Source organism: Rhinoraja longicauda, unplaced genomic scaffold (assembly GCF_053455715.1).
Source record: "Rhinoraja longicauda isolate Sanriku21f unplaced genomic scaffold, sRhiLon1.1 Scf000206, whole genome shotgun sequence".
Classification (NCBI taxonomy): domain Eukaryota; kingdom Metazoa; phylum Chordata; class Chondrichthyes; order Rajiformes; family Arhynchobatidae; genus Rhinoraja; species Rhinoraja longicauda.
The window spans coordinates 122,110-145,458 of NW_027601424.1; the positions used below are offsets into that span (position 1 = coordinate 122,110).

Sequence of the window (23,349 nt, forward strand, 5' to 3'; positions counted from 1 at the left end):
AGGAAAAACTCAAAACTTGTTGCATACAGTGACGCTGACTGGGCGGCAGATCAAAATGACAGGCGAAGCACAACAGGATATTGTTTTAGTTTGTCTGAAAATGGGCCTGTTATTTCATGGAAATCCAAGAAACAGCAGACAGTAGCCTTATCCACATGTGAAGCCGAATATATGGCAATGGCGGCTACTACACAAGAGAGCTTTTATCTTGTGCAGCTATTGAAAGGAATGGACAAAGATTGCCAGTACGAGCCAGTGAAAATCTTTGAGGACAATCAAGGTGCGATTGCATTATCAAAGAACCCAGTGAACCGACAAAGATGCAAACATATCGACATTAGGTATCATTTCATTCGGTCTGCACTCAGTGATAAGAAAGTAATCCTTGAGTATTGTCCAACAGCAGACATGGTTGCAGATATCTTAACTAAGCCTGCAACAAAGTTTAAAACTGAGAAATTCAGGGATTATATGTTTGGAGTGTAAAATCATAACAACATTTTTTTTTTTTGAAAGGTTGAACACTGTAAATGTGTAAAATGTGGTGATACAGAGAATGTAATCAGATTAAGTTATGTTGTATATGTTGTTAAATGTAATACACAGCATAAGAGCAAGTGGGGGTGTTGGATGTTAAACCGAAACTGTTTAGATGTGCTCTTATACTGACGTCACTACCGGTGTACCAGATATAAAATGCATATGAAAACAAAATAAAAGTCTTCTCTTCCGGTTAAAGCAACACCGATGTATGAGAGCATGTGTGTTTATTCGTCCGAAGAATAAAAGCATAATACCGACTATCCTGCCCTTGAGATGCAAACGCCAACACCATCTGGGTGTGGAGTTCAACTGTGTCGAGGTTCCAAACCCTTTAATACCTCTCGTCTTACTATATTAATGCGTTACAATATTTCTCACTCATTTGCATCAACCCTTCACCCTTATTTTGTAACGGTAGCGGCAAAGTATTCATTTGGAACCTTACCCAAATCCTCTGCCACTGCAGAATGGTCCATTTTTGGTTCCATCGGCCCTAAGTCTTTTCGTCAGTTGTTATCATCTTAATGTACTTGTAAAACACCCTTACTTTTCTATTAATGTTACAGCCAATATATTTTAATACCGTGCTTTCCTAACTTCTCTCAAATTTCACTCTAAAATGTTCTACATTCAATCAAGCTTTGTGCAGTTTTGGAATCTCAGTGTCTGACAGAAACTTCCCTCACTGGTCCTCTCACCCACTATAAACCATGCTACCCACTGAATGCCTCCTGCTTTGTTTTGGAACATGTTTAATCTCAACCCAATGAACGTCCTCCTTGACGGTCTACCATTGCTCTGATGTAGACTCAGTTTCTGATCAGTTTCCTGCCCATGTTTACACACTTGTATCTTAGCCCAGTCAATACCGCAGCAAGATTCTGCTCCTTCCCTACTATTTTATCTTTGTGCATTTAATGATGTTGGAAAGTCTTAGATTCCCACTCTCTCAGATGTTCCTCCCTTTCCCTCAGGCAGCTTCTTCCATGTCCCTCCTCTCGCCCCTCAAACACTTCTTGCACTCAGATCCTCCCCATCCCTTCTCCTTAAGCCCCTCTTCACTCAGATACTGCGCGTCAGTCCTCTTTACTCTCCCACTCAAAGCCTCCTTCCCCTCTCAGCCCAGTCCCATCCTGCCCCTCAGTCCCTCCTCCATTCCTCTCTATTCAGACTCTCCTCACTTCCCTTCGGAACCTCCTGACCGATATCCTCTTCCACAACTCAGACCCTCCTCCCCTCGGTCCCTCACAGCTCAGTCCCTCCCTCCCTCCCTCCCTCTCTGCTCCACCCTCCGCCCGGCGATTGGACGCCGCCAACCGCCCGTGCACGCGCTCTCTCTCTCCCGCGCGCGGAGCCGGGAGCGCGTCGCCCTCGCGCGGTGAAGGTTGGAAAAGTAGCGCACGCGCAGAGCGGCCCCGCGGCCGGTTGGAAACACGGCGCCTGCGCAACGCGTCCCCGCTGCTTCCAACCGTCACCGCGCGAGGGCGACGTCCCGGCTCCGCGCGCGGGAGAGAGAGCGCGTGCGCGGGCGATTGGCGGCGTCTTGAGTTGTGAGGGACCGAGGGGAGGAGGGACTGAGTTGTGAGGGACCGAGGGAGGAGGGACTGAGTTGTGAGGGACCGAGGGGAGGAGGGACTGAGTTGAGTTCTGAGGGGAAGTGAGGAGAGTAAATGGAGAGGAAAGGAGGAGGGGCGGGGTAGACTGAGGGGAAGGAATGAGGCTTTGATGGGGAGAGGGGAGGGTCTCAGCCTGAGGGGGAGAGAGAGGGAGGGACTGTGTTGTGAGGGATTTAGAGGAGGCAGGTCAGACCTGTGAGAGGCTGAGGAGAAGTGGGTCTCAGTCGTGAGAAACCGAGGGGAGGAAGATCCGAGTTGTGAGGGGGGTCTGAGTTGTGAGGGGGTCTGAGTTGTGAGGAGGGTCTCAGTTGTGAGGGGGTCTGAGTTGTGAGGGGGTCTGAGTTGTGAGGGGGATCTGAGTTGTGAGGGGGGTCTGAGTTGTGAGGGGGTCTGAGTTGTGAGGGGGTCTGAGTTGTGAGGGGGGGTCTGAGTTGTGAGGGGGGGTCTGAGTTGTGAGGAGGGTCTGAGTTGTGAGGGGGTCTGAGTTGTGAGGAGGGTCTGAGTTGTGAGGGGGGTCTGAGTTGTGAGGGGGGGTCTGAGTTGTGAGGAGGGTCTGAGTTGTGAGGGGGTCTGAGTTGTGAGGGGGGTCTGAGTTGTGAGGGGGGGTCTGAGTTGTGAGGGGGTCTGAGTTGTGAGGGGGTCTGAGTTGTGAGGGGGTCTGAGTTGTGAGGGGGTCTGAGTTGTGAGGGGGTCTGAGTTGTGAGGAGGGTCTGAGTTGTGAGGGGGGGTCTGAGTTGTGAGGAGGGTCTGAGTTGTGACGGCCCGCAGGAAGAGGTTCTAAGTTGTGAGGGGTTGAGGCAAGGAGGGTCTAAATTGAGAGGGACTGAGGAGAAGAGGGTCCGTGTGGGAGGGAGGAGGGTCTGAGTTGAGAGGTTCTGAAGGGAAGTGAATAGAGTAAATGGAGAGGAGTGGAGAAGGGAAGAGTCTGTGGGGAAGGAAGGGGGCTATGAGGGTAGATAGAAGACCTGTAGGGTAGATGTTGAGTGACGATGGCCCAAGGGAAAGGAAATGAGGATCTGAGTGAGAGAAGGTTCTGAGTTGTGAGGGACTGAGAGGACTGAGAGGAGAAGGGTCCGAATTGTGAGGAGGGTCCGAGCTGTGAGGAGGGTCTGGGCTGCGAGAATGAACTGAGCTGTGAGGATGGACTGAGTTGTGAGGAGGGTTTGAGCTGTGAGGTGTGTTTGAACTGTGAGGATGGACTGAGCTGTGAGAAAGGTTGGAACTGTGAGGGACCGAGGGGAGGAGCATCTAAGTTGTGAGGGATTGATGGGAGGAGAGACTGAGTTGAGATGTTCTTTGGGGAAACGAGGAGCATTTGAATTGGGAGGAAGAGGGGCTGAGGCGGGAAGCTATCTGAGTGGACGGAGGGAGGCTATGAGGGGGCAAGAGGAGTGCAGATTTTGAGTGAGGAGAGCTTAAGGGGGAGGAGATGAGGATTTAGATGCGAGAATGGTCTGAGTGATGCTTGGGGGGATGGGAAAGGAGCTGGTAGGAAGGGAGGAACATCTGGGGGAAGGGGGGAAATCCAAAACTTGCCATCATTCTGGGTAAGGACAGAAATTTAAGGGAAGTGCTGAATTCAGCTGAGATATTTAATGGACTGAGAAACAATTGTGCATTAGTGGATAGGAAACTAAAAATGAATCCACGTCAGAGCAGAGGGAGACTGTTAAAGAGGAGCTTCAGGGTAAACATGTTTCCGAGAAAAAACAGGAGGCGCTTCATGGGTAACAAGGTGTACAGACAGTGAGAGAACCCAAAGAGAACACAACGTTTCTGCCAGACACTGAGAACTCAACGGTGCGGAAAGCCCAAAGGAATGTAGAACATGTTTGAGTGAAATTAGAGGGAAGTTAGGAAAACTTTTGTTCTCAGCGCCCCTCCGACAACACGGTTCTCCCTCATCTTCGCCCCTCCCACCGTGTAGTATTCCCTGCTCACTGCCCTCCCACAGAGCAGCATTCCCTCCTCACTGCCCCTCTCACAGAGCAGCATTCCCATCCACACTGCCCCTCCGACAGAGCAGCATTCCCTGCTCACTGCACGTCCCACAGAACAGTATTCCCTGCTTAATCACGCTCCCACCCGTGGCACAACGCTCCCTCCACACTACCCCTCCCAAGATGCGATGCTTTCTCGTCCTAACAGGTGACGCCATCAAAGTTGAGGTCACGGGGCCCCATTGTTGCGAAAAAAACACTTATTGAACCTACATTATAAAAGTAGTATTTATTTATTGCAAGTCACTTAACATACACAGATCAGCATGCGGCCCCTATGCTCGTGGGGCCCCGGGCAAGTGCCCATCAGGCCCATGCATTAAGACGGCCCTAACTGGGCCTGCTGGCCCTTCTGGTGGTTGGCCCGTTTCCTGAGGCAGGATGGGGGCGAGGCCAATTGCTCAGGCACGGCTCTTTGCTCGCTGGCTTTCCTGTCTCACAACCCATTCAGCCTGCGCTACCCAGCGGTGTCCGAAGCAAAGGAAGGCACAGTGTAGTGGCAGTATCTCGGCCTAGGCCAACCTCAAGCCGAACCCCACATCTTCGCTCGACCCCGAGGCTTCAGTTTCAACCGTGGCCCGCTGGGTAAGCTGGGCAGTCACCCCACCCTATATTCCCTCCTTGACCATCCCAGGCCCAGACATCTGATTCGGGTCTGTACATCTGCAAATCGGGTTTATCCACCCTGGCCGCTTACCGGGTGGACTCATCGCTGATTCACGTATCCCACCGGGGGTTGGGCCAGTGTGCGCTGGTGAACAAAAGCCTGAGGTTTTCCCCAGGTTCTATGCTGGGCTCAGGGCATCATCCAGCTGCACGTCCACTGGGGACCCTGACAGGGCTGCGACGGTGCGGTGGGGGAATAGAAAAGGGTGGGCTTCTGTTACGCCATGTTGCGCGGAGAGGATGAAGATGAGGAGCAGGAGGAGGAAGGAGAAACCTTGCCCTGCGGCCTGATGAAACAGCACTAGGGACAGGCCTTGCCCCGACGCGGCGCGGAGCTTCAGTTGGGATCTGCCGGCGGGCGTGCCGGAAGGAGGCAGGGGTGGTGGAGAGGACGGGCACCGTGGAGACGGCCGGTGATTGGTGATTGGTGGTGGGGTCAAGAGACTGCTTTGGACTGGCTGGTCCTCGTTCGCTGTTGCTAGAGTTGGTGCTACTCAATGTACCCGACGATGCCCATTTGACCTGCCCAGGCGCTTCACTATATACGCCCGTGTCTTGGCAACGTGACTCTGCCTTAATAGGTGACGCTTTGGGTCAAGATCCTTCTTCAGATTTCCTTTTCTATTCCTTTCCTCCAGAGATGCTGCCAGACTCACTGTTTCGTTATGCCTGGTTGCAGTGAAAAACACCTGCAATGGCAACACTGATTTCGCTACCCACGCAGTCAGCTGCATTGGAAGACCTGCACTCCACCCGAGCGACCGAGCTGTGGTAGAACTGATGTATATTTCAAACATTGCCTCAGAGATGCAGCGGGGAGCATTTAAGATTCCAAATTTTGAATGGGATTGGTAGAACCTCTCTGTAAAACGTTCCTGAGGTGGACTTAGTACACTGCCAATGCTGGATAAATACGTGGCTGAGGAACTGGTGCAAGGAGCAGGTATTCAAGTTTCTGGATCATTGGGACCTCTTCTGGGGGAAGTATGACCTGTACAAAAAGGACGGGTTGCATCTGAACCTGAGGGGAACCAATATCCTGGCGGGGAGATTTGCTAAGGTAATTGCGGAGATTTTAAACTAGTACGGTTGGGGGGAGGGACTCAAACATAGATAGCTAATACGCAGTGTGAGAGGCAGGAGGCAGAAAAGGGAAACACTCAGACCCAATATGTAGGAGAGAAAGAAGGGAAAAGAAATAAACTGAGAATAAGAAATGATGGGTCCCTTAAATGTGTATATTTTAATGCTAGGAGCATTGTAAGAAAGGTGGATGAGCTTAGAGCCTGGATTGACATCTGGAAGTATGATGTTGTGGCGATCAGTGAAACATGGTTGCAGGTGGGTTGCGATTGGCAATTAAATATTCCAGGATTTCATTGTTTCAGATGTGATAGAATCGGAGGGGCAAGAGGTGGGTGTGTGGCATTGCTTGTCAGGGAGGATATCACAGCAGTGCTTTGGCAGGACAGACTAGAAGGCTTGATTAGGGAGGCTGTTTGGGTGGAACTCAGAAATGAGAAAGGTTTAGCAACACTTATAGGGGTGTATTATAGACCGCCAAATAGGGAACGAGAATTGGAAGAGCAAATATGTAAGGAGATAGCAGATATTAGTAGTAAGCACAGAGTAGTGATTGTGGGTGATTTCAATTTTCCGTATATAGACTGGGAATCACATTCTGTTAAAGGGCTGGATGGTTTGGAGTTTGTAAAATGTGTGCAGGATAGTTTTTTGCAGCAATACGTAGAGGTGCCTACCAGAGAAGGGGCCGTGTTGGACCTCCTGTTCGGAAATGAGACGGGTCAGGTGACGGAGGTATGTGTTGAGGAGCACTTTGGGTCTAGTGATCACAATGCCATTAGTTTCAATATCATTATGGAGAAGGTCAAATCTGGACCAAGGGTTGAGATTTTGGATTGGAGAAAGGCTAATTTTGAGGAGATGAGAAAGGATTTAAAAGGAGTGAAATGGAACTTTTTGTTTTATGAAAAGGATATAATAGAGAAATGGAGGATATTTAAAGGTGAAATTTTGAGAGTACAGGGTCTTTATGTCCCTGTTCGGTGGAAAGGAAAGAATAATAATTTGAAAGAGCCGTGGTTTTCCAGAGAAATTGGACACTTGGTTCGGAAAAAGAGGGAGATATACAATATATATAAGCGGCAGGGAATAAATAAGGTTCTTGAGGAATATAAAGAATGTAAAAGGAATCTTAAGAAAGAAATTAGAAAAGCGAAAAAAAGATATGAGGCTGCTTTGGCAAGTAATGTAAAAGTAAACCCCAAGGGGTTCTACAGATATGTCAATAGCAAAAGGATAGTGAGGGATAAAATTGGTCCATTAGAGAGTCAGAGTGGACTGCTATGTGATGAGCCGGAATAAATGGGGGAGATATTAAACAATTTCTTCGGTATTCACCGAGGAGAAGGATATTGAATTATGTGAGGTAAGCGAAACAAGTAGAGTAGTGATGGAAATTATGAGGATTAAAGAAGAGGAGGTACGGACACTTTTGAAAAATATAAAAGTGGATAAGTCTCCAGGTCCTGATAGGATATTCCCTAGGACATTGAGGGAAGTTAGTGCAGAAATAGCAGGGGCCAAGACGGAAATATTTCAAACGCCATTAGAAACGGGGATGGTGCCGGAAGATTGGCGCATTGCGCATGTTGTGCCATGTTGTGCCTTTGTTTAAAAAAGGTTCTAAAAGTAAACTTAGCAATTATAGACCTATTAGTTTGACGTCTGTGGTGGGAAAATTAATGGAAAATATACTTAGGGACAATATATATAATTATTTGGACAAACAAGGACTGATTAGAAACAGTCAACATGGATTTGTGCCTGGAAGGTCATGTTTGACTAATCTTCTTGAATTTTTTGAAGAGGTTACCAGGTAATAAGGGCAAGGCTGTGGATGTTGTCTATATGGACTTCAGTAAGGCATTTGACAAGGTTCCACATGGAAGGTTGATTAAGAAGGTTAAATCATTGGGTATTAATAGTGAGGTTGCAAGATGGATTCAACAATGGCTGAATGGGAGATACCAGAGGGTAATGGTTGACAATTGTATGTCAGGTTGGAGGCCAGTGTCTAGTGGAGTGCCCCAGGGATCTGTGTTGGGTCCACTGTTGTTTGTCATTTACATTAATGATCTGGATGATGGTGTGGCAAATTGGATTAGTAAATATGCAGATGATACTAAGATAGGTGGTGTAGTTAGTAATGAAGTAGAGTTTCAAAGTCTACAGAGACTTGGGCCTTTTGGAAGGGTGGGCTGAAAGATGGCAGATGGAGTTTAATGCTGATAAGTGTGAGGTGCTGCATTTTGGTAGGACAAATCAAAATAGGACGTACAGGGTAAATGGTAGGGAATTGAGGAATGCAGTGGAACAGAGGGATCTGGGAATAACTGTTCCCTGAAGGTGGAATCTCATGTGGATAGGGTGGTGAAGAAGGCATTTGGTATGCTTGCCTTTATAAATCAGAGCATCGAGTATAGAAGTTGGGATGTAATGTTAAAATTGTACAGGGCATTGGTGAGGCCGAATCTGGAGTATGGTGTGCAGTTCTGGTCGCCAAATTATAGGAAGGATGTCGACAAAATGGAGAGGGTACAGAGGAGATTTACTAGAATGTTGCCTGGGTTTCAGCACTTAGGCTACAGAGAGAGGTTGAACAGGTTGGGTCTTTATTCTTTGGAGCGTAGAAGGTTGAGGGGGGACGATAGAGGTTTTTTAAATTTTGAGAGGGACGGACAGAGTTGACGTGGGTAGGCTTTTCCCTTTGAGAGTGGGGAAGATTCCAACAAGGGGACATAGCTTCAGAATTGAGGGACAAAAGTTTAGGGGTAACACGAGGGGTAACTTCTTTACTCAGAGGGTGGTGGCTGTATGGAATGGGCTTCCGGTGGAAGTGGTGGAGGCTGGCTCGATTTTATTATTTAAGAGTAAATTGGATAGGTATATGGATAAGAGGGGATTAGAGGGTTATGGTCTGAGTGCAGGTAGATGAGACTAGGTCAGGGAGAGTGGTCGGCGTGGACTGGAAGGGCCGAACGGGCCTGTTTCCGTGCTGTAGTTGTTATATGGTTATATGGATCAAATGTCAATTGCGCTGAAATGCATTGGCACACAAACTGATTTAGATGCATTGAATGAACTACAGAAGCTGCATTGGAGGAAGAGAGCAAGGTATGACACAGCTGTTCTGGACTGGTGGCGACAGGACTAGCACTCTGGTGGGTCGCATTCAAGGCAAATTGTTTTAGATTCAGAGACATGCAGCACGGAAACAGGCTCTCGGGCTCAAATCGCCCATGCCTGTCAAGATGCCCCATCTACCTTCATTCTTTTTGCACATATTTGGCACATATCCCTCCAAACCTTTCCGATCCGTGTACCTGACCAAGTGTTTTTAAATGTTGTTATAGTACCATACACAACTACCTCTTTCAGCAGCTTGTTTTATATATCCACCCTCTGAATGAAAAACCTGTCCGTCAGATTCCGATCAAATCTTGCTTCTCTCACTTTAACCTATGGGTCTGTTTTTTTAAATTCCCTTACTCTGGATAAAAGACTGGGCTTTCACTCTATCATGATAGTATACAGCTCTACGAGATCCTCCCTTCTCCGCATCAAGGAATAGACAATAGACAATAGGTGCAGGAGGAGGCCATTCGGCCCTTCGAGCCAGCACCGCCATTCAATGTAATCATGGCAAATCATTCTCAATCAGTACCCCGTTCCTGCCTTCTCCCCATACCCCCTGACTCAGCTATCCTTACGAGCTCTATCCAGTTCTCTCTTGAATGCATTCAGAGAATTGGCCTCCACTGCCTTCTGAGGCAGAGAATTCCACAGACTCACAACTCTCTGACTGAAAAAGTTTTTCCTCATCTCAGTTCTAAATGGTCTACCCCCTATTCTTAAACTGTGGCCCCTTGTTCTGGACTCCCCCAACATTGGGAAAATGTTTCCTGCCTCTAACGTGTCCAACCCCTTAATAATCTTATACGGTTCGATAAGTTCTCCTCTCATCCTTCTAAATTCCAGTGCATACAAGTTAGTCGCTCAAGTCTTTCAACATATGACAGTCCTGCCATTCCGGGAATTACCCTAGTAAACCTACGCTGCACGCCCTCAATAGCAAGAATATCCTTCCTCAAATTTGGAGACCAAAACTGCACACAGTACTCCAGGTGCGGTCTCACTAGGGCCCTGTACAACTGCAGAAGGACCTCTTTGCTCCTATACTCAACTCCTCTTCTTATGTGGGACCTTGTCGAAGGCTTTCTGAAAGTCGAGGTACACCACATCCACTGACTCTCCCCTGTCAATTTTCCTAGTTAAAATCCTCAAAGAATTCCAGAAGATTAGTCAAGCATGATTTCCCCTTCGTAAATCCATGCTGACTCGGAACAATCCTGTTACTAATATCCAAATGCTCCGCAATTTCGTCTTTTATAATTGACTCCAGCATCTTCCCCACCACTGATGTCAGACTAACTGGGCAATAATTTCCCGTTTTTTCTCTCCCTCCTTTCTTAAAAAGAGGGACAACATTAGCTACCCTCCAATCCACAGGAACTGATCCTGAATCTATAGGAAAATGATCACCAATGCGCCCACAATTTCTAGCGCCACCTCCTTAAGTACTCTGGGATGCAGACCATCAGGCCCTGGGGATTTATCAGCCTTCTGTCCCATCAGTCTACACAACACCATTTCCTGCCTAATGTCAATTTCCTTCAGTTCCTCTGTCACCCTAGGATCTCTGGCCACTAGAACATCTGGGAGATTGCTTGTATCTTCCTTAGTGAAGACAGATCCAAAGTACCGGTTCAACTCGTCTGCCATTTCCTTGTTCCCCATAATAAATTCCCCCGCTTCTGTCTTCAAGGGACCCACATTTGCCTTGACTACTTTTTCCTCTTTACATACGTAAAGAAGCTTTTACTATCCTCCTTTATACTATTGGCTAGTTTACCCTTGTACCTCATCTTTTCTCCCCGTATTGCCTTCTTAGTCATCTTCTGTTGCTCTTGACTCTAGCTTCCCACTCTTCTTTGCTTTGTTGTACTTCTTCTCTTTTATTTTTATGCTGTCCTTGCCTTCCCTTGTCAGCCACAGGTGCCTCTTACTCCCCTTGGAATCTTTCCTCCTCTTTGGGATAAATTGATCTTGCAACTTCTGCATTATTCCCAGGAATACCTGCCATTGCTGTTCCACCGTCTTCCCTGCTAGGGCCCCCTTCCAATCAATTCTGGCCAGCTCCTGCCTCATGCCTCTGTAATCTCCTTTGCTATACTGTAATGCTGACACTTCCGATTTTCCCTTCTCACTCTCAATTCGTAGAGTAAAACTTATCATATTGTGATCACTGCCTCCTAATGGCTCTTTTACCTCGAGTCCCCTTATCAGATCAGGTTCATTACACAACACTAAATCCAGAATTGCCTTCTCCCTAGTAGGCTCCAGTACAAGCTGTTCTAAGAATCCTTCTCGGAGACACTCCACAAACTCTCTTTCCTGGAGTCCATTGCCAACCTGATTTTCCCAGTCTACCTGCATGTTGAAATCTCCCATAACCACCGTAGCATTACATTTGCGACATGCCAATTTTAGCTCCTGATTCAACTTGCACCCTATGTCGAGGCTACTATTTGGGGGCCTGTAGATAACTCCCATTAGGGTCTTTTTACCCTTACAATTCCTCATTTTTATCCATACTGATTCTACATCTCCTGATTCTATGTCACCCCTTGCAAGGGAGTGAATATCATTCCTCACCAACAGAGTGACCCCATCCCCTCTGCCCACCTGTCTGTCTTTTCCATACGTTGTGTACCCCTGAATATTCAGTTCCCAGCCCTGGTCCTCTTGTAGCCATGTCTCAGTGATTCCCACAACATCATACTTGCCAATGTCTAACTGAGCCTCAAGCTCATCCACTTTATTTCTTATACTTTGCGCATTTAAATACAATACTTTAATTTCAATATTCACCTCCCCTCTCGCACCGGTCACAATTGGCCCTGACCTTACTCTTATCCCTTCTAGAACATCCCTCCCCATGCATTCGAGAGTCCTTTGCAATTTCTCCTGTATTCGCTTCCCCTTTAACTCCATCTTCATATTCCCAGTTTGTCAACCCCCCCCCTCCCCCCCCCCCACTGCTTAGTTTAAAGCCACACTTACAGCACTAGCAAAACTGCCTGCCAGAATGTTGGTCCCCCTGCTGTTAAGGTGTAACCCGTCCCTTTTGTACAGGTCACCCCTACGCCAGAAGAGATCCCAGTGATCTAGAAATCTAAATCCCTGCTCCCTGCACCAGCCCCTCAGCCATACATTCATATCCCCAATCTCTCTGTTCCTGCCCTCACCAGCACGAGGTACAGGTAGCAGTCCAGAGATAACCACCTTCAATGTCCTACTTCTCAGTCTTCTTCCTAACTCTCTATACTCACGTCGCAGTATCTCCTTCCTCGTCCTCCCGACGTCGTTCATGCCCACATGCACAACTACTTCCGGTTGATCGCCTTCCCTCGCTAGGATGTTCTGAAGCCTCGCAGTGATGTCTTGAACCCTGGCACCAGGGAGGCAACAGAGCATCCTCGAGTCCCGCCTGCCGCCACAGAATCTACTGTCCGTACCTCGGACAATGGAGTCACCCACTACTATGGCTCTTCCTGACTTCGGTCTCCCCGGTCGAGTTTCCTTGCCTGGGTTACATCTGCCAACACGTCCGCCGCTCGGACTGGAAGCGTCTTCTGCCCCGATAGTTCCCAAGAGGGTGTACCTGTTTGCAATAGGCACAGCCACCGGGGTCTCCTGTAATCCACATTCGTTCCCCCTGAAAGGGTCTCCCACCTTCGCTCGACCTGGACCTTTGGCGTGACAGCCTCGCAGTAGGTCCTGTCCAAAACTCTCGCATTCCCGGCCAATATAGTCCTCGCCTACCCAACCTTTCCAGCCCTGGTAACATCCTTAGACATATTCTTCGCATCTTTCCAGATTAATGACATCCTTCCTAGGGTAAGGTAATTAAAATTGAAAACTGTACTCTAAAAGTGGTCTCAGCAACTGTAAAGGTGTCCCATCTTCGGTACTCAATACACTGACTAGTGAAGGTCAATGTACCAAAGACATTCTTTACCATCTTCTTTGCCTGTGACACAATTTTCAGAGAACTGTGCACCTGTACTCAATCGCTCTGCTCTATAACCCTCCACAGGGCCCGACCATTCACTGTGAAAGCCGTGCCATGGGTTGCTGGCAAAATGCAATGCATCGCACTTTTCTACATTCAACTCCATTAACCATTCCTCAGGCCACTTGTCCAGCTGATCAAGAGCCTGGGCACAGACACGCACACGGGCACAGACACTTACAAACGCACACATTGCACTGCGGGTCAGGATCGAACCCGGCATGCTGGAGTCATAAGTCTACCCACTGCCCCAATGTATTTAACTCAAAGTACTTGCCCATGTGTTCCAGTGGTCCCTGCACACTAGCACCATCCTACACACACTGGGGCCAATTTACAATTATTCCAATCCAATTAATTTACAAACGCATGTATAAGAAAATAACTGCAGATGCTGGTACAAATCGATTTATTCACAAAATGCTGGAGTAACTCAGCAGGTCAGGCAGCATCTCGGTGAATAACATACAAACGCAGATCTCTAGCACTGGAAGGCAATAAGTCTACTGCTGAGTCACTGTGCTGCACTGTATATAAACATGTCGAATTTGGGGTGGCACTACTCTAAATATAACCCCTCTCAACCCGTTTGATTCGACCCAGCCTACCCGGATATTGTGTAAATGGGATAATCCCCGTTTATTCCAGTTAATCCCAGATAATTCAATTGACTCCATTTACACCAAACGCTGCCGCGGCAAGGCCAGCAGCATCATCAAGGGTCAGTCGCACCTCCGGTCACTCCCTTTTCTGCCCTCTGCCATAGGGCAAATGGTATAGAAGTATGAAAACGCACATCTGCAGATTCAGGCTCAGTTTCCACCCCACTGTTATCTTACCAACAACTGGGGAGTAGTCCTGAACTGCCATCTACCTCATCAGAGTCCCTCCGATTATCTTTGATCGGATTTTATTGGCTTTATCTTGCAATAAACGTTATTCACGTATTCCCCTTCGTCGTGTATCTTACACTTTGGATGGCTCGATTTTAAACACAAGCTTTTCACTGTACCTCACCACAAGTGACAATACAATAAACTGAACTGAACATATTGTCAGGGTCGAAACAGATCGCTGGCCTTAGAAGGCAGCTGCACCGCTGCGCCACCATGCCGCCCCTATTACTAGATACACTCCGACTATCTTTGATCGGACTTTACTGGCTTTATCTTGCACTAATCGTTATTCGCGTTATTCTCTTTATCGTGTACCTGTACACTGTGGGCGGCTAGATTGTCAATATTGTCCTTCCGCTGACTGGATAGCACGCAACAAAAGCTTGGCAGTGTACCTCGGTACACGTGACCATAAAACTAAACTGAAACCAAACTCATTTCGGGTGATCACAGCCGGGATTTAGGGAGGATCCCCTCCCATTTACAGTCTATTGTTTTAGAACCAGATGGGGCAAACCTCTGGCCGGGACCGGGTAGAATTGTGAAATCTGCCCATTATTGAGACATTGTCCACTTCTTTGCACTTTCCAGGAGATGGAGTGTTGGTGGCGGGAAACGGCTCTCTCGCTCAGACGCCGTGGGATGGACGCCGGGTTGGGTTGGAGCGCGTTGGGGAGGTCCTCTACTCTCCCAATTGACCTGCGCCCGGCTGGCGTGGGGTGGGACCTTAGTAACTTGTTACCCTAACTGGTCAGATCCCCTTTCACACCAAAAAGCCAGCCTCCTTTATCCATCCCAACAGACCGACCCGTCCCCGTGGCGTGGCTTGGGTCTTCTGTAACACCACGGAGACTAACACCAAGGCGGTAGTTCTCGTTGGAACGGGAGAGGAATCTCTGAAGGAGAACGCGCTGTTCTATCTCCCGGCCGGTTACATGTTATCCTGGCCGCATCTAGTCATCAGGTCCGCCACCGTTCGGGCCTCAGGCGTCTATCTCTGCAGGTCGGGAAACAGGACTTTCGCTTACCACGAGGCGACATGCAAGATGCGGACAAGATCCATATCTCGGACAAATCCATCGGCGTCTCCTCTCTTCCCAGTTGCTTCTTAGAAGTCGGAGATCAGCACTTGAAACTATTCACGGTCTGGAACACTTGGGAGGACTGCGACCGGCGCGGAGAGAAAGACGTTTGGGATTCTGTTACGCCCGTCCATTCCTGGGCGACCAGAAACCCATGGCATCTGGTCTTTGGCGAAGCGGCAGTAACTTCCAGGACGGCCTCCCGAGATGGGATTGGAACCGTGCATCGTTCCCCACGTGACCGAATCCCCTTTGCAACTGTCCGGTGTTCCTCCTGATCGATACTCACTTGGTCAACGTCAACGGAACGGTAGCTTTAAGTGTCCCGGCGCCTCAGTCTGCACTCCGGTGACCTGGCGGAGAAATTCCAACGAGGTTTCGCGGGCATATCTCTCCCGACGACGAGGGAGCACTCAAACTTTGGACGATGTGACACTATAAGAGGCGTCCAGAAAGCAGATGAGAGGGTGTACGAATCGGAGGAACTGGCCGGTGCCTTCCACCTGAGGGTGCTCGAACATAACGGAAGAATGGCCGCGGCGGGCGGAAAGCAGGGCGCGCTTGGTTTGGTACATCTTGGCTGCCATTGCCTTGGTGTCTGTTTTGCTCATTTTCCTGTATTTTCTCTATACATACTGCGCCCACGTGCGGCGCCACCAGGCCGTGCACTGGAAACGTCCACACGTTACAAATACACCTTCATATGCACTAATATCCCAGCAGGCCAATCAGCCCATTCAGATTATGCAAGTTCTGTTTGCCATCCCATTCCTTTCTCCTTTATTATTTTTCCAAACATCCCCCCATTACATAAATTCATGTCAGCATAATTAGGCCATTGGGCCCATCAATTCTACTCCGCCATACAATCATGGCTGATCTATCTTTCCCTCTCAACCCCATTCTCCTGTTTTCTCTCCGTAACCCCTGACACCTGTACTTGTCAACTAATTAAGCTCTTCTTATTCGCATTACCACTGCGGTGCGCACCCACTAACTGCCAATCCAGCGCAGATCACCGCAGAACTCAGCATGTCTCGGACCTCCAGCCAGAATATATCCCTGCCCACCACAACTCGCTGTCTTCGATGAATAAGCCGGTTCTGAATCCATCCGACTAAGTCACCGTGAATCCCGGACAATCCGTTGAATGTTCTGCTCTGGAAGCTGAGCGGCACTCTGTTGAGATGCATTGGAAACACATATTTGTTGCAAGTTGCATTAAAATGACACCGCACCAATGCAGTCAGGCTGGAGAAACAACATCTGGCACTGGACCAAAGCGGACTAAGATGCACTGAATAGACTACATTCAGCTGCGTTGATGGGAGAGAGCTGCAATCAAGCTGCTGGACGGTATTAGAAGCACTGAGATTTGACCACAGACGGCACGAAGTCCAGTGGTAGGACCAATGCATTAAAGCTGCCGATGCCACAGCGAATTAGCTGCATTGACAAAACCACATTTTGCTGCGTTGGTCTGCAGCACACAATCACCATTATGAACCACGGGATGGAAACGTTGCTGAGACATTCCTGATTGACTTGCAATGGAGAAGCTTCCATTGGCGTCTGCATCAAATAATTTATCGTGGAATTGTCTGGTGGGATTGAGTTGAGTTGAGTTGGAAACCCCTTGAACAACCAGGAGAGAGCTCCCATGGATCTGCACAGCCAACCGTGGGTATCAGGGCAGCTTTGTTCTCAACAAAGGGGGCTGCTTTGTGGTGGGGTAAATTTAAAAGATTAAGAATATATATTGCCATTCATGTATAAATGTGAGCAACTTATCTGTATTATTGATGGAAGGCAGTGTGGCGGGGGCTGTGGCTGAGGGCGCATGTTGTGATGGTGGCAACTAATATAACGTAACTTCGATAATCCAGCATCCACCAGTCATGGAAATCCCGATTTATTCAAGAACTTGAGCCAGGAATGTGGAGCGTACGAACGGAGCCGGATTTTGGACTCTGGCCTCCCATTCTAACCAAACTAGCCCGTCTACAGCTAGTCCCATTTGCCTGCGTTTGACCCTTATCCCTCTCCACCCTTCCTTGCCATATACCTGTCCGAATGTATTTTCAATGCTTAGTAGTACTTCCATATCCCCAGCACTCAGTGAGTGATAAAGTTGCTCCTCAAGCTCCTATTTAATCTTTATCACCTCAACGTATACCTTTGTCCTCTGGTTCTTGATTCCCCTACCCTGGGTAAAAACATGCTGTGCATTCACCTCATCTACAGTAAACCCTGGTGTTTCATTCCACGGCCTTCAATGCGACGAGGACCCTAATTTGTGTCGTTGTTTCAAAGCCCTGTGAAAACTGGCATCGGTAGTTTCCTCATCAACTGTGATTTCACAAAATTTGGGTTCAGTCACATTTTCAGTTTGCGTGCAGTTTTGTTTAGTTTAGTTTGGCGTAGTTTAAAGATACACCGTGGAAACCGGTCCTTCGGCCCACCGTGTCCGCTCCAATGAATTATTCCCCCTTACAGTTGCACTATCCGACACACCTTTGACAATTTGCAATATTTACCAAAGCCAATTTACCTTCAAAATCTGTACGTGTTTGGAGTGCGGGAGGAAACGGGAGGTCCCGGGGATACCCACGCGGTTACGGAGAGGACGTACAATGTCCGTACAGCAGCCGAGATCAGGACCGAACCCGGGTCTCTGGCGCAGTAAGGCAGCAATTTTACCGTCGCGCCAGCTTGCCGTCCATCCTGAGAAGCCTATTACAGGAAGGATGTGGAGGATTTGGAGGGACTTTAAGAGAAAGTCATCAGAATACTACCAGGGAAGGGTGTAGGGGTCAGAGAGGGTTACAGAGACAGGGGGGGGGGGGGGTGATAGCCGGGTGGGGAGGAGGGGGGGTTACAGATGTAAGAAGGGGCTTAGGAAGGTATTGCAGAAACAGGAAGGGGTTTAGGAGTTGGAGGGGGGTTACAAAAACAGGAAGGGGTATAGGGGTTGGAGGGGGTTCATAGACAGAGAGGAGTGTATGGGGTCACAGTGAGTTACATACGTAGGGGTTTAGAGGCAGCTGCAACGTTATATTCTGCCCTGTTTCCTTTCTCTATTGTAAAACATGTTGCACACAGGCATGGAATTATTCGCCTCGATAGCACGCAACACAACGTTTTCCCTGTACACTTGACAGTAAAAAAAAGCAGAAACAAACTAAGATAGGGAGAGATGAAGTAGCCGGTGAAGGTTGGAGACGGATAGGTTTGTAGGGTCTGGGTGTGGTTAAAGAGACAGACAGGGCTTTAAGTGCCATGGGGGATACAGAGACCAGGAATGGTGTCGGAGCCAGAATACTTTTGCATAAACCGCCTGTCTATTTGTGTTGTGACTTTGGACAGAATTCGATCAAAGCAATACTGTGTGGGGTGAAATACTGCTCTTTGAGCCCTGGACCCAAGGTGCACAACAACAGGTCCTTCGGCCCACCACGTCCATGGCGACATTTGTTGCACATCTATTGGTACAGATTTATAATTACCATGTGCACCAAGATATAGTGTTTGCATGCTGCCCAGGCGAATCGTACACTATGTGCGTACACCAGGCTGTGCAAAGTGATAAAATCTGCAGTGAAGAACATAGTTCGCGCCTCACAGAGCAAATGTCCACAGTCCTCTTGATGTAGGTTGGAACATCGGCTGTATTCCTGGCCTTTGGAAGGATCGTTCAGCAGTCTGATAACAGGAGGGATAAAGCTGTTCCTGAATCTGGCGATTCGTCTTTTCTATGTTTTGTATCTTTTTCCCAATGGGGGAGGGTACGAGAGTAAAGGGAGAGGGGATGAATGGTCCTTGATTATATTGTCTGCATTCCAGAGGCAGCGTGAAGTGTAAATGGAGCTGAGGGTGGGTGGGGATTGGGAAGCCGCTCTCTGTAATGCATTGGGCGACATTCACAACTCTCAGCAATTTATTGCTGTCTTGGGCAGAGTTGGTGCAAAACTAAGATGTGATGCAATCTGCTAGTGTGCAGAAGTTGGTGAGAGATACTGGGGACATTTCGAACTTCCTTTCTCTTCTGAGGAAGACGAGGCATTGCTGTGTTTTCGCGGCCGGCATTTCAATGTGATTGTTCCGGACATGTTGTTGGTGTCACAGTAAACTCTCGCTCTAGCGGACCACACGTGGGATGATGTTTTCTGTTGTTACCGATTGTCCGAATAAGGGGGGTTAATATGCACAGCGCTAATGCCAATAAGAATACACCCCACAATAAACAGTAAAGGACCCAAGATACACAATACCTTGGGGCGGCCAACTCGGAGTAAGGGTATCGCAGTCTGCAAACTGTGATCACCCCAGATTAACGTACAGTTTCTCAATAACAATAAGGCTATTGACCACGGCAAACATGGACTAAATGACGGGCTACGAAATGCCTTGGTTACACTTGAGACTTCGAGCTTTGGATTTGCCCTAATAGATTTGAACCATCATTTGTTCATTATGTTTTCAACGTGTGCTGTGTTTACAGATGTGTTATGCTGCTGCAAGTACAAATAATTATTGAGTTTTCACTACATACGACAATTAAACACTTTTGAAACTTGAGATTGGAGGAAAGTGACGTTTTCCCCTGCAGCCAGGGACGAGGAGAGGTCAACGGAATGAAATGTGTTCGGTTACGAGGGACAGAGAGCAGAGGTCGACGTTTTGTTTTCCCTGGTCTGGGTATCAACTTCAGAAGGACATAGGTTTAGTTAGGGTGAGAGGAAAGTAGTGTAAACGCGATCTGATGGATGCCTTTATTACTGTCCGGTTGCCCGGGCCCCCAAACCATTACATAAATATAACTAATGGTGCCTGTCCGTTCGTTTAATTTTCTAATAACTGTCCTCCACATCAAGGTGTCAGATTAAATGATTCAAGGTTCCCGAATTTCCACTTCCATTCACTCGTCCATGGAAACGATTTATCCGAACATTCCGATTTCAGGCGAGTGCTCACGATTATTGGGATTGCGGAGAGAAGGTGTGGACTCTATCAGCCCTGCAGATTGCTCCCTGGCACTAACAGTCCACTCGACAGAACATAAATAATGGGCATCATCACCCATGATGACTGCTACCCTTTCCGTGCGGCTACTTGTGCCCGGACACAAAGGAGTTAACAGTTGTTCAGTGAGTGCAATTAACGTCAGTCAGCACGGAGCCCCGTTCGTGTCACCAGGGGTTTAACCAGGTCCAATAAAAAGGCTCCTGTCGATGGGATGTGAGAGTGTCAGTGAGACCAGGCCATCCATCACACTCACAGCTCCACAGAGGAAGAAAACCATTCGGAATCTGTGAACAATAAGGGAGATGTTAGATGGTGGTTAGGAATCGGAGAAGACTAGAGAGTGAAGTGATTGCAATCGAGGAACAGTGGGTGCGGTGTTGCAGAAATGTTACGGCCTCTGACAAAGGTAGACTGGGATGTTACCGCGATGGAGAAGGGTATCTTCTATCCGGCTGACGATACTTATGGGTCTGCGTACAGCTTAAGTGATCGGATCTATATGTTACTCATGAATATGCAGCCTGTCGTTTATCCCATCCTAGCCCTTGTTGCTCTTCCAAGTAAGTCTCCGTCTAAATTCTCGTGCAACATCAGGTGAGAAGCGGCAGTTACGGGATCCGATATAACTGACTGTAGCTCTGACAAGGCGGCACGGTAGCGCAGCGGTAGAGTTGCTGCTTTACAGCGAATGCAGCGCCGGAGACTCAGGTTCGATCCTGACTACGGGTGCTGCACTGTAAGGAGTTTGTACGTTCTCCCCGTGACCTGCGTGGGTTTTCTCCGAGATCTTCGGTTTCCTCCCACATTCCAAAGACGTACAGGTATGTAGGTTAATTGGCTGGGTAAATGTAAAAAAAAATTGTCCCTAGTGGGCGTAGGATAGTGTTAATGTACGGGGATCGCTGGGCGGCGCGGACTTGGTGGGCCGAAAAGGCCTGTTTCCGGCTGTATATATATGATATGATATGAATCCATGACGTGTTCCATTTTAGCAATCTTCGACTGCGTAATGGATAATGTGCTGACTGTGGAGATCAGATGTTTCCCGCGGTTTATCACAGCTAATGTTACTAAAACGGGAAACAATCATTAACGGCATTCCAGTTCCTGTAAGTCATTTTCCTGCTGTAATTCACTGCTGGCGTGCGCCTGGCGACCTATATGCAGCTGCCGAAACTGACCACGGCAAACAGTAAACTGATTTTATTGGATTTTTACAGGTTTTATAGTTTTTACAGGTGTAATGTACTCTTGAGATACTGACACGCATTCCTTTGCCTCCCTCCTCCTCCCAGGTGCGACTGAAGCGAATGGTTCCTGCTGGGACCTGGGCCAGTTTTGCCCAATATCACAGTGTCTGAGTATTGCTCCGTATCGGAACCAGTACTGTCCCAACAGACTGACACTGGCGCATTGGGCAATGAACAGAGGGATAACCCTGGGCTGATTGACCAACACTAACGCAACGTCCCCGCATAAAGAGCAGGACGAGTGTGTGTTCTCCAGCCCACACTGAACCCAATTCACAGTGAACCAATGAGCTAAACTCCCATGGTGAAGTGAGCAATGATCAGAAACCGGTTTGGTTCTTTATCCGAACCGTCGTAACTGCTGCTTCTCATCTGTTAAGTAGTCGAGCAGATGCAGTTATTTTACCATTAGTAATTTATTTCGTTGAATTATTACTGGTAGGCAGCCTCGTTGGACATTATTCTACAACTCTGAATCCCAGAGCAGGATTGTGCATTTGATTTGCCCCTCGATAAATCTGCCGCATTTGCTTTGTCCGCTGTCATGTCTGTTTACTTCCCTCCTCACAGTGAACTCGCTGACGATTGTGGTCCTGTCCCGGGGGAAGTGCGGTCTCTCCACAGGTGTCACTCGCTACCTGATCGCCATGGCAACGGCTGATCTACTGGTGATGATTGTCGACCTGATACTGAGGCAGATTCCGATTGCTTACTGGGAAGCGTTTATATTCCTGAAGTATGTCAGAGTGTGCAATATCCACGCCGTCTTGCTTTACGCCGTCACCGACTGTTCTGTCTGGTTCACCGTCACCTTCACCTTTGATCGATTTGTTGTCATTTGTTGCCAGAAGCTGAAAACAAAGTATTGCACCGAGAGAACAGCGGCTTGGGTTCTGGGGACAGTTACTGTGCTGAGCTGTTTAAAAAACATATGCTGGTATTTTATGTTGAGGGGTATGTACTTGCTTTCTAATTCTCCCTGGTTTTGTTGGGCAACACCTGGTGTTCGATTCTCACTAGCCTGGGGAATCGGGGAGTTTCTCCAGTATCTCATCACCCCCGTGATCCCATTTGTCCTCATTCTCCTGTTCAACACTTCGACCATCAGATACGTGTTAGTGGCGAGCAGAGCCCGCAGGAGACTCCGGGGTCCCAGCAGTGGGGAGAGTGGCAGAGATCCGGAGGTGGAGCGCCGTAGGAAATCCCTCATTTTACTGCTGGTCATCTCGGGGAATTTAATTGTGTTGTGGGCAGTCCATGCGATATTTGTTGTGTGGTTCAGACTGGCTGGAATAATTCCTAGCTGGAAATATCCAGAATTCGCCATCGGGGAAGTGGGCTACATGCTGCAGATCATGAGCTGCTGCACAAACACTGCTCTTTACGCCGTCACCCAGACTAAGTTCAGGCAGCAGTTTAAAGAAGTGGTGAAATCGCCCTTTAAAAAATGCATTCAGCGCCGCGAAGTCTAGGAATCCGTGCCCTCTCCATCCGACCCACCCACCCCCGCACCGCATCCCACTCCCTGGCACACTGTGAAAACTCAGTGTGCTAACCCAAAGTGGACAGTTACAGTCCTGGTATGTCCCCGGATACCGTGACCAACATTTCTTCATTTGCCCCAACGAATCTCCGGCAGTTGCTGGATCCACAACCATCCTCCCACCACCATCAGACCCGCCCCCATTGCCCCACCAGTGCCTCAACACAGAGTACATCGGAATTACGAACCACTGAACTAACTTAGAAATTCTGGTTCAATTGCAAATCATCTAAAGAATGGCGAAGCATGCGGCAAATCTGCAGCGCAACAACACAACCAGGATGTTTTCTTCAGATTGTCACAGAACATTTCTGTCACATCGACAGTTCTTCTCAAAGCAATAAATTATCCCAAAGGAACCAAACGGGTATTTTTCATTCTTAAAAAGCTAAGCAAAGTTCAACTCTCTCGGCATCATTGAAGATGAAACCAGAACAATGTATCAAAGTCATCACCGTTCTCAGCGCAACGGGTTTCTCGCCCTCTCCCCCTCTCTCCACAAGATGGCCT

The 23,349-nt window shown here is 48.2% G+C and overlaps 2 protein-coding genes and 1 pseudogene across 2 annotated transcripts in view; 2 read left to right on the forward strand and 1 right to left on the reverse strand.

The window, feature by feature from the left end:
- The window catches only part of LOC144590558 (uncharacterized), a 40,292-nt gene extending 38,531 nt beyond the window's left edge, over nucleotides 1–1,761 (reverse strand). Inside the window, exon 1 of the mRNA XM_078395084.1 lies at nucleotides 989–1,761. Within this exon, the coding sequence (XP_078251210.1) occupies nucleotides 989–1,031 (43 nt within the window). The 5' untranslated portion in view covers nucleotides 1,032–1,761. The remainder of the gene's footprint in view (nucleotides 1–988) is intronic.
- A 1,871-nt stretch (nucleotides 1,762–3,632) lies between these two features.
- LOC144590557 (protein FAM187B-like) lies at nucleotides 3,633–14,637 on the forward strand (annotated as a pseudogene).
- A 5,836-nt stretch (nucleotides 14,638–20,473) lies between these two features.
- On the forward strand, nucleotides 20,474–22,768 carry LOC144590561 (putative G-protein coupled receptor 139). The gene is made up of 2 exons (XM_078395087.1): nucleotides 20,474–20,606; nucleotides 21,867–22,768. Exons 1-2 carry the CDS (start codon nucleotides 20,474–20,476, stop codon nucleotides 22,766–22,768), a joined length of 1,035 nt encoding a protein of 344 aa, XP_078251213.1.
- Nucleotides 22,769–23,349: the final 581 nt, after the last annotated feature.

Bases quoted from the DNA above. Each gene is read 5' to 3' on its own strand.
- LOC144590561 (XM_078395087.1), top strand. From the start codon at position 20,474: ATGGAGAAGGGTATCTTCTATCCGGCTGACGATACTTATGGGTCTGCG. The intron at 20,607-21,866 runs GTAAGTCTCCGT...CCCTCCTCACAG, and splicing joins AGCCCTTGTTGCTCTTCCAA to TGAACTCGCTGACGATTGTG.